Consider the following 12,106-nt stretch of genomic DNA (forward strand, 5'->3'; position numbering starts at 1 on the left):
ATATAGTCTTCTTGCACAGGGGCCCATATAGTGTTCTTGCACAGGGGCCCATATAGTGTTCTTGCACAGGGGCCCATATAGTGTTCTTGCACAGGGGCCCATATAGTGTTCCTGCACAGGGGCACATATAGTGTTCTTGCACAGGGGCCCATATAGTGTTCCTGCACAGGGGCCCATATAGTGTTCCTGCACAGGGACCCATATAGTGTTCTTGCACAGGGGCACATATAGTGTTCTTGCACAGGGGCCCATATAGTCTTCTTGCACAGGGGCCCATATAGTGTTCTTGCACAGGGGCCCATATAGTGTTCTTGCACAGGGGCCCATATAGTGTTCTTGCACAGGGGCCCATATAGTGTTCCTGCACAGGGGCACATATAGTGTTCTTGCACAGGGGCCCATATAGTGTTCCTGCACAGGGGCCCATATAGTGTTCCTGCACAGGGACCCATATAGTGTTCTTGCACAGGGACCCATATAGTGTTCTTGCACAGGGGCACATATAGTGTTCTTGCACAGGGGCACATATAGTGTTCTTGCACAGGGGCACATATAGTGTTCTTGCACAGGGGCCCATATAGTCTTCTTGCACAGGGGCCCATATAGTGTTCTTGCACAGGGGCACATATAGTGTTCCTGCACAGGGGCCCATATAGTGTTCCTGCACAGGGGTCCCTTCTGTGTCTGCCATGAATGGCAGTCACCCCTATGTCAGCACGTTCTGGTGAGGAGCTTGTCTCCAGATCACACTGTCACACACAGTGCACATATGCCTCCCCGTCCATGCCCTCACAGCTGACACATGACACACTCGCCTCCTCTGCATCTGGCAGACAGGACACGTGAGGTGGAGCTGAGGGCACGAGGCGCCTGCAGTGACAGGAGCGGAGTACACACTGCTGGCTCGCACACAGCGCAGGTTGGTCAGAGCAGGAGTCCCGCCATTGGCTGTGTGCTAGGATCAGCCCTGAGCTCACACACAAAACTCCGGCCGCGCAGCTCCTCTCAGCAGTCCCAACTGTGGAGGACGGGAGCCTCGTCACCGCCAGCACCGTGTGCGCATCGCCGACATCGTCGCTGCGACCACTCCTCTCACGTCTGCCGCTCCATACGATTTCTGTGGATTGTAAAACAATAAAGTCATTTGCTGTAGTGATATAATAAGCACCTGCCTTGTGACATGGCCGCGGAGCGTCCTCTCTGGCTCTTGCTGTGGCTGGGCTGCCTGTGTCTGGCTGACATGAAGAGCGCTGACAGCGGGGCACAGCAGAGGCACGAAGAAGCCGTGCTGCCAGTGGGGGACACGGTCTCCGAGCACATGCTCAGGCTCTATGATAGGTACCGAGGCGATGGCGTGTGGGGCACCGAGGCTGCCAGGCACCAGCTGCCCCTCCACAACGGGAATACGGTGAGGAGCTTCCGAGCCCTGCGCGGTGAGTAGTCTGCTGTGTGCCACCTGATGCCCCGTGCATGCTGCACCCCCAGCTGACCGGCTGCACCCCCAGCTGACCGGCTGCAGCCCCAACTGACCAGCTGCACCCCCAACTGACCAGCTGCACCCCCACACACCCCAGCTGACCGGCTGCACCCCCACACACCCCAGCTGACCGGCTGCACCCCCACACACCCCAGCTGACCGGCTGCACCCCCACACACCCCAGCTGACCGGCTGCTGCCGTGTGTAAAGCTGGAATACTAGAATCGCTCTATGTCTGATCTCTGTACAGGAATCGGGTGATTGTTGGTCACTGATTACTGACGATGGAAGGGTACTGGATCACATCGATGATGATGGATTGTACTGTGATCGTAGATTCTTATCGTCAGATATGTAATGTCAGGTTAATTGTCCCATCTAGGAACTTATATGACAGTGGTCCTCACAGCCAGGATCCTTGCTTCCCCAGAAGGCAGCTGTCACTGTTATGAGCAGGGATGCCAGGCTGATCTCAGGCTGCTGGGCATGGGGCAACCAGGGCAGTCACCAGGTACCATAGTAAAGAATAAGAGCCCCTCTAGGACAGACGGGGGGATTCCTTTGCTTCTGTCATGTATCGGTCAGAATCAATCTATCCCATAGTGCTGAGCAAGACTATGGAGACCTCATGATGTGGGGGATCTCCTGGGGTGGAAAACTTCTTCCATGGTTACATATATTGGGAATCATTGATAGTGGGAAATGTCTGTTCAGTGGTATTTAGTGACGATACCGTAGTGTGATGGAGCTGATCACAGCTATGTCATATTCTAACTTATGTATGGGACAGAATTACACCTCTAGGTCAGGGTCAGACGAGCGTATGATATATCGACTGATTTTCAACCGAAAAACTTTGTGACAATTTTCATCCGTATTGTTTTCCATGTGCCATTTGTATATACAGGTTTTACATCCATGTGCCATCCTTATATACATGTTTTACATCCGTGTGCACGCCGTATATAAAGGTTTTAAATCCGTGTGCCATCCATATATACATGTTTTACATCCGTATATACAGGTTTTACATCCGTGTGCCATCCATATATACATGGTTTACATCTGAGTGCCATCCGTATATACAGGTTTTACATCTGTGTGCCATCCATATTTGTACATCAACATTTTATAATTCTATAACGTACATGATCAAACAGTTTCCTAGGTTAATAATAATGCTATATGTATGATCCACGCAGGATCCGATTTTTTTTTTCCGCACCCATAGATTTGTATAGGTGAGTCTCATCCGAAATACGGAAGAGAATAGTGCATGCTGCGATTCTTTTTCACATGGACACTCGGTCGATCTCACCAGCCTATAGATTTACGTTGGTCAGCGTGCTGTCCGATTTTTACTGGTCTGAACCAGCCCTTAGTTGCAGACCTCTGCTGAGATGTGCCAGGTTTGCTTAGTGGTTTCTCATCCATTAGAAATGGAAATACTTACCAATGTGCCCCAAATTGTATGTGTGTGTCAGCTATAGGGAAATTAGATTGTCAGCCCCATTGGAAACAGGAACTGAAGTTGTTCAATCTCTGTACAGCACCGCTGAGTATGTGGGTGACATATAAACACAGAAATATAAGTAATTATCAATGAAGGAGACATTAGCTGTCATCAAACATCCTGCTGACAATGAAGAAGAGTCATTATCTCTCCCCTGACTGCTCTAGAGGACAATTCCAGTCCATAAAAGCAGGATGAAACACATTAGGTCTCATGTAGTAAACTGATAATAATATTTAGTAAACACATGATAATATTTAATAATACTGAGTAAGCTCATGATAATAGTTAATAATATATATTTTTATCTTATTTTAACATGTGATTTTTCATGAACGCATTATATCAGGGATGCCTATCATGTTAAATCTGTGATGGCAGGAGACAGCTTTTCAGAATTAGTCGACCATGATCTTCATAGAGGTCAGTGAAAATTCAAGGATTTTACTTCATGTCATTCAGCAGTGACTAAACACAATAAATAGAAAAATGGATCAAGAGTGTAATTTCTGCAGAAGCTGGTGCACCCAGGGTGCTATTCTCAAGCCACCAGGAGTTAAGTGCTCTGTAGGTTCCTAGGGGTTGGACACCGGGTGGACATACTGTATCATTGGTGCAATTAGGGGTCCAAGAGGTAAGGGGGGCACTTTCAGCTCAAAAGCAGGAAGAATTTTTCTTTATGATAATCTATTGGGCTACAAAGAGCCCTTCTAATGTTCTTCCACAGTGGCCCGCTTCTTTCTGTGTCCGCCAGTGTGTGGACATGTGGGCACCGGGTTACATATCTCTAAACCTGCCATAGTAGTGTATGTTGTTGCACTGTCACAGTAGTGTTTATTTGCCTTCCTCTGCTGACATTCACAGAATAAGTGGAATGCTTGCCAGCATGTGTTTCTTATGATAACTGGAGATGAAGCATCTTGACAGCATATTTGGCACAATGTCAATGCATTGCTATTCATTCCGCGCTATTCCATCTCAAGGCCGGCTTTTCATATGGAAGGAGGTGACGTGTACGCTGCGTCCAGGGAGGAAGAGGTTAATGTGCGTGAGCACTTTGTAGTTACGTTTTTTCTTTTGGTCTCTGTTTACGCAGCAGGGAACACTTATGGGGAACAAGACCAGGAGGCATGTTGAACAAATCTGAAGTCAGCAATGTGGGGCTTGTAAAGTGCTGCTGAGCAGGTGCATACCCAGAGGTGCTCTAAGTGCCCTCTCCAGACAGCAGCAGAAACCCCAAGCTTATATAAAAAGTTCGCTCACGTTTCAGACATCCATTTATCTTTTCACAGCGGAAAAATCTGCAGCGTCTGCGTAAAAGTGCAGATTGTGATGAAGCGATGCTGTGTTGTGTTTTGATCACACCTTTGGCAGAGAAGAGAGTGTGGAGTTAATTACATTAATCCATTCTCTGCCAGAGTAAACAGCAGAGCGCTGGAAAGGGCAACACCTGGGTAAAAACACCACTGGGACATACTTTGGCTCCCCATCCTCCCATTGATCCAGTGCAGAATAATTCACTTTGTTAATTGCGCTTTATTGCCTCCATGTAATTTGGATTTTAACGGTGGATTATCTCCACATCGACTTGGATGTTCTTAGGACTTTCTAAAGATGCCTTTCTTAATTAGAAGCCAGACATCTGGGATACTTGCAATCTCCGTCAGATGTTTTGGCAGTGAGAAAAGTGTTAGACCAGCAGGCACGATATCCAGTCCATGCAATGTAAATTAATTATAACATATACACCTCAGCCTGTGCGGTCATTAACTTTGGATTTTGGCTCGAAAAATCGATGCGTAATCAAGACTTGAAGAAATTAAGTTTATGCTCTTTGGGTATTACGTTTTGTAGACTAAAGGAAGGAAGGGAGAGTTGTGCTCCGTCGCTGCACAAATGGCATACTATGTCATTTGTCTATTTTATGTACTTATGCCCATTTAGTAGTTGAAAAGTGTTTTCTGTAAATCTTTTCTTAATACACAGAGAATACTATTTTGCCGCAAATCTTCATTGTTGGGTTGTCCAGAGCTTTTTGCTTTATTTCTTCTACTTGTACTCTTGAGGAAATTATCTAAGGAATTGTGATCCTCCAAATTAGGACTTGATAAACTCCAGGTTCTAAGGAACCAATATGCATAAAATCTACTACTGACAAATGTTTGGGGAATTGGTTACTAAAAAAAGTCACATTGATTTGTTAGACCTCATTCAGACGTGTTTTTTCACGGATCGCACTCTTACCTATCACAGTTTATGGGGCTGTTCAGATGTCCAAAATTTTTCCTCGGACCGAATGGTCCATGAAAATTGACAGAGACATGTCCGATATTAATCTGAGTGTTTGATCAAAATCGGCAAGGCAAGTTTATAGGTCTTTGAAAAAATTAGACACCTCTCAGATGCCGTCCGTGTACTGTCCGTTTTTAACAAATTGATAGATTTGAGGAGCTGGATAAACAGTTTTTTCTCTATCAGAGAAAAACTGATGAACCTCTGAGCAAACTCACTTATAAAACTAAGTTCATTTTTCTCGTGCAAGAAAACTGAAGTGTGAATGAGGCCTTAATTGATCTCTAGTCATTTGGCTATTTTTCACGTGCTGCACCTTTCTTTACATCATGTTTTTGTCTTTTTTTCATCTGATGTCTTCAGAATCTTGAAACCTTTAGCTTTGTGATACATTGTCTAATCTGTAAGGCAGTGTTCCCAACTGTGGTCCTCAAGAGCCACCAGCAGGTCATGTTTTCAGGATTTCCTTGCCAGGTGATGGAATTGTTGCCTGTCCAGGGGATGCAATTATCACCTGTGCAATACTAAGTAAATCCTGAAATCATGGCCTGTTGGTGGCTCTTGAGGACCACAGTTGGGGAACCCTGCTGTAAGGACTGCACCCACTATTAGCCTTTCACAGAAGATTTCTTTTGGAAAAGTGCTACTATTAAAATGGTACACAAGCTATTTCAGTCTAAGTGTTAGCAATAGAAATCATTTTATCGGACAGTAAATTTTCTCTGTCTTCGGTAGAAACTCAAAAGTGGAGAGACAGATCAAATTAAGCTGACCAAAAATAAGAAAACCTTGCGATGAGTAATGAATAAATAATGTTCATACTCTTAAGACACGCTTCTTTATTTCCGTGGATGAATAATGCCCAAGTATTTCATGAAACGGTGGAAAAATGTTGTGGTCAGGGCAATAAATACATGTCACACTTCTCAAAGATAAATGTATTGTTCCTACAAATAAATGACCCTTTATATGGTGCGATGGTCGACATTTGTTCACAATCTTTTCCCCTATGTAAATTTGCGCACCGATAAAATGACAAACAACAAAAAACACGTTTCTTGTTTGTCGGTAGAACATCCCCTGTAATCAAGCAATGTCCTGCTGACAATATTTTAGTGAATATGTTTTTCTTTACATGGGCAGCAATCAACTCATTACCATGTAGATATTATGGGGAAGTGTCGTATTAGTCATTCATTCCCCATCCTGTAGTACACTACAGTTTTGTAAGAAGCACATATCTTGTTTATTCGAGGGAATGTGATACCAAAACAATAATTTTTTTTTTGCCCATATAAAAGGATTCTGTCAGTAGGAACAACCCTTTTAAGCCATCTGAAAGGGCATGTAGCTCATTAGATATGTAGATTACGAGAGCTGACTGTCAATCATTACATGTCTCACTGGTAATGCCACCTTCCATATAAAATAGACTCTAGAGGCAGATTCTCAAGAAGATCTATGTCCAGCCCATAGATCTTAACAGCTCATTTATATATAAGGGAAACATGAATCTGGAATAAGACATTGGATCACAGATATCAATTTATCGTTTTATTCATTTCCTATGACCTGTATAGCCATATAGATGGCTTAGGAAGGTTGATCTTCAAAAAGACTTCAAAAGCTGTCTTTTATAATTTGTTGTTTAATTGCAGGCATATTTACATGGGGCAATGATCAGTAAGACATGTTCACACAAACAATTGTTCAGGCAATCATTGCCTATATAGAAGTACCATATGATAGGAGGGAAAAGTGACCTTTTACAACCCCTGGCAAAAATTATGGAATCACCGGGCTCGGAGGATGTTCATTCAGTTGTTTAATGTTGTTGAAAAAAAATAGATCACAGACATGGCACAAAACTAAAGTTATTTCAAATGGCAACTTTAGGGCTTTAAGAAACACTAAAAGAAATCAAGATTAAAAATGTGGTACTCAGTAAGGGTAATTTTTTTCAGACCAAGCAGAGGGAAAAAATTATGGAATCACTCAATTCTGAGGAAAAAATTATGGAATCACCCTGAAAATTTTCATTTCCAAAACTAACACCTGCATCAAATTAGATCTGCTCATTAGTCTGCATCTAAAAAGAAGTGATCACACCTTGGAGAGCTGTTGCACCAAGTGGACTGACATGAATCATGGCTCCAACACGAGAGATGTCAATTGAAACAAAAGAGAGGATTATCAAACTCTTAAAAGAAGGTAAATCATCATGCAATTTGGTTGGTTGTTCACAGTCAGCTGTGTCTAAAATCTGGACCAAATACAAACAACATGGGAAGATTGTTAAAGGCAAACATACTGGTAGACCAAGGAAGACATCAAAGCGTCAAGACCAGAAATTTAAAGCAATATGTCTCCAGAACAGGAATTGCACAACAAAACAAATGAGGAACGAATGGGAGGAAACTGGAGTCAATGTCTGTGAACGAACTGTAAGAAACCTCCTAAAGGAAATGGGATTTCCATACAGAAAAGCTAAACATAAGCCATCATTAACACCTAAACAGAAAAAAACAAGGTAACAATGGGCTAAGGAAAAGCAATCATGGACTGTGGATGACTGGATGAAAGTCATATTCAGTGATGAATCGCGAATCTGCATTGAGTAAGGTGATGATGCTGGAACTTTTGTTTGGTGCCGTTCCAATGAGATTTATAAAGATGACTGCATGAAGAGAACATGCAAATTTCCACAGTCATTGATGATATGGGGCTGCATGTCAGGTAAAGGCACTGGGGAGATGGATGTCATTACATCTTCAATAAATGCCCAAGTTTACATTGATATTTTGGACAGTTTTCTTATCCCATCAATTGAAAGGATGTTTGGGATGATGACATCATTTTTCAAGATGATAATGCATCCTGCCATAGAGCAAAAACTGTGAAAACATTCCTTGAATGAAGACACATAAGGTCAATGTCATGGCCTGCAAATAGTCCGGATCTCAATCCAATTGAAAAACTTTGGTGGAAGTTAAAGAAAATGGTCCATGACAAGGCTCCAACCTGCAAAGCTGATCTGGCAACAGCAATCAGAGAAATTTGGAGCCAGATTGATGAAGAGTACTGTTTGTCACTCATTAAGTCCATGCCTCAGAGACTGCAAGCTGTTATTAAAGCCAGAGGTGGTGCAACAAAATACTAGTGATGTATTGGAGTGTTCTTTTGTGTGTTTTTTCCTTAGAATTGAGTGATTCCATAATTTTTTCCCTCTGCTTGGTCTGAAAAAAATTACCCTTACTGAGTTCCACATTTTTTATCTTGATTTCTTTTAGTGCTTCTTAAAGCCCTAAAGTTGGCATTTGAAATGACTTTAGTTTTGTGCCATGTCTGTGATCTGCTTTTTTTCAACAACATTAAACAACTGAATGAACATCCTCCAAGCCTGGTGATTCCATAATTTTTGCCAGGGGTTGTATATGGCGCTCATTGTGGGCAGTTTATCTAACTTTCTGTGTACAAGTGCTGTACACAACTTCTTCCATATGCTCTAAGCTACTGGCAATGGTGAAGCATGGATGTCTATTGTAAACATTTATTTCTACTGATTCCAGTTGTCACCTTGCAGTATTTATATTGTGGTTCTTCTAATGGTAAGAGCTGATTTGATGGCACCCCTGCTCCATCACTGTTCTTTGTAAACTGATTGTCTACAGAGGGGATGTTGGGAGAAATATTGGCTTAACAAAACTAGGTGAGCATGGAGTCTTACAGGCAATGCTCAATGTTAGAAAAGTGTGCAAATTAGCTCTATTGCAGAATGAAAGATGCCACCATGGTCAGCTTGTGTCTTGAAGGGAAAACTAGTATGTCCCCCAAGTTGCTTCACTCGTTGCATTCAGCCAGCCTGTTTCTGCCCTCCACACGAGGGGTGAATACCACACAGTAGACTGTTTCTAGCTTGACTTTTGCTCCCTCATGTTGCAAGAGACAATAAAGGGCCGGACTTGGACTTATAGGGTAGCTTGCTCTTCAAGGTAGTACTTGTGAAATAGTTGCTTCTGCTTTCCTAAAGAGGGGAGTAAATCTATGTGTTCTACAGTATGATCTATAAAATAATTCACCATTTCGAAAAGCAAAAAATCTCACATGCTCAAATTTAGGCAATAAAGTGTTACTTTTATTAGACAGTGGCACTACCTACTGTTCAGGTGTCTAAATAAAGCTATGTAAAAATAAGTCAGTTTCCATAAAAAAGCTCTTGTATGCTGTTTTCTAAGCAGAGGAGAGATACTTAAATTCTGGGACCCGAATTGGAGGCAACCTCTGACTGACTACAGCTGGCCATATGCATAGGGTTACTGCACAAGCGATCCCATCAGTAGCACGCCAATAGATTGTCACAGCGCAATGTGTTTCCCCAAAGTGGCCAACAATCATATCGTATACCTCTAGTTTCTGCCATTAATGACCAAAATTCTTCAACATGAGAAATCACATTTTTGGCAGATACTGTCGATGTCCTCTGTCGCCCATCACAAACAATAGCGTAAACCTTTTGAAGCAGTGGTAGCTTTTATCTTATATGTATAACTAGTTTTGCAGGGCTCTATTCAAGCACTGCCCAGTTGCCCTTCCTATACAGAATTCCACATGAGACCAATAGCCCCACTGAAGGTTGACATCCATGCTACTATAAAGATGTCTGTATTAAAGGAGTTGTCTTAACCATTTATCATGTTAAAGAGTAACAATTGTTTACATTTTTATATAACAAATCAATAGTACACGTGAAAATAAGCAACTTTGTAATATAACTTATCAGAGAAATCTGTTTATTTCCTCCTAAACTGATCAGTCATGCTTAATATTCTCAATTTACAGGTAAAATCTGTATTCAGTGAAGACAAACTTTCCCATTACTGAGATAGGAGATGGCAGTCGCTGCCGCTGAGATTCTATGTAGGACAGAGGAGCTAAAAGCAGAACTCCTACTTCCTCCCACTCCCATCTACATAGAATCTCATCAGTAGTAACTGTCATCTATCTCATTAAAGTAAAAATCTGTCTGCACTGAATACAGATTTTATCCATGAATTGAGCATTTTGATAATGACTGATCAGTTCAGGAGGAGAAAGGCAGATTTCTCTGATAAGATAAATTACAAAGTTGTATATTTTCATGTGTACTATTGATTTATGAAATAAAAATGAAAACAATGGCTTCTTTTTAAACTTGCTAAGTGTTTGTAAAAAAGAGAAAACAAGCAAACTGTTTTTAAAAATCTTTTCCGTTCTCAAGTATGGAGGTATTTTTTATTTAATTGTGTACTGCTTGTTGCCTAAAGAAATCGGATCACGCACACCAATTCAAGTCTGTGGGTGCGTGTAAAGCATCGGACTGCACTCGGATGTCATCCAAGTGCATCCCAATTTACGCAGACACAGACAGTGGAGAAGATGGAGAACTTTAGTTATCCAGCTTCTCCGCAACTGTGATACGATTCACTCATGTGAGAGAATCAGATCACATAAACTAACAATATGGTTAAACTGAGATGAGAGATGAGCTGAGTGTCTTTCCCATAATTGACCCTGGTCTTTTCTGGTATCGTCACTTGCTGATTAGTCTCCTGCTTTGCTGACACATTGGTAGGTGTGTGGCTTTGTTACTTATCATAAGGAAATATTCCAGAGCTAATAGCGCAGGTAAAGTTTATCACATATTTAATAGATATCTTCAGAAAAACAAATAGAGTGATGCAGCGTGATGGAATTCACACTTAGTAGAGAGGTATTATTCATGAGACGTAAGGTAAGTTTGTGTTCCACCTCATTATTGTTACCAGATAACATAATTAATGGAAACAGCAGATCCATCTCTTCAGGATCACATACTTTACCCCCACAGTTATCATATATCCTTTTAACCTTTATCTGGGGTCTAGTTATTAAAAGCACATGCTGGATATGTATTCTGAACACTAAATTGTCTGGCCGCCTTTGCTTTGACACAAAAAAATAAGGCGTTGTGTATGAAACACCTGCTTTAAATCTAACTTGCCTTATCTATTTGATACCGAGAAGGTTTTCCAGATCTGTGGGTTTCAGTCATGTGTTTGTGATTGGTGGGAGTTGTGCTTTTTACTTATGAGAAATGGAATATTCCAGCGAGGAACTTTTGTTCCTATTCTTCAGTTCAGTGTATGTAACATTTTGTCCTACCTTTCTTAGGATCCCGAGCCCCCCTCGTATCCCCTCAGTGCACATCTGCAGCGAAGGGGCCGAGCATGTTTCATACAGCTCCATTTAATGTCTATGGGACTGAAGGAGACAGCCAAGTAAAGCTCTCAGCTGTCAGCGCCACTGACATTGAATTCTGGCTACACATTTTCACACTGGTTCACACAATGTATATTTGCTGCAGGATTTCCATCCGGATTTCAGGACTGAAATTCTGCAGCAAATTTCAGTAGCATCAAAGCAAATAAGATGTTAAAAATTCTCATCCACTCTCTGCAGATCATGTCCGAAATTGCAGATATTTCAATTCATGGCATGTATGGTAAATTGTTTCTGTGAATATTTGCTGTGGATTCCACCCTGCATTTCATAGAGTGAAATCTAAGGCAAATTCTAAACAAAATCTGGATTTAATGTATGTAGATGTGTGATAAAATATATGAGTAGGTGTAATCATAGAAAAATCTTCCTCTTCTACGTGTCAATATGATCCTATAGATCAGAGGGGCACAACTTTTTTGGGTCCTAGGGGCACATTGTTATATCTTACCAGCCCCAGGGGCCAAAATATTACCATAGTATTATTGCTTATTGAAACTATGTGCCATAAATATCTAATAGGTGCT

At 41.8% G+C, this 12,106-nt stretch overlaps 1 protein-coding gene across 1 annotated transcript in view; it reads left to right on the top strand.

The window, feature by feature from the left end:
• Positions 1-978: 978 nt before the first annotated feature.
• Positions 979-12,106, top strand: part of BMP3 (bone morphogenetic protein 3) — a 97,229-nt gene continuing 86,101 nt past the window's right edge. The window contains exon 1 of the mRNA XM_073637006.1: positions 979-1,433. Coding sequence (XP_073493107.1) covers positions 1,181-1,433 — 253 coding nt within the window. The 5' untranslated portion in view covers positions 979-1,180. The remainder of the gene's footprint in view (positions 1,434-12,106) is intronic.

Source organism: Phyllobates terribilis, unplaced genomic scaffold, assembly GCF_046119375.1.
Source record: "Phyllobates terribilis strain yellow unplaced genomic scaffold, ASM4611937v1 Scaffold_1__5_contigs__length_1240528914, whole genome shotgun sequence".
Taxonomy (NCBI): domain Eukaryota; kingdom Metazoa; phylum Chordata; class Amphibia; order Anura; family Dendrobatidae; genus Phyllobates; species Phyllobates terribilis.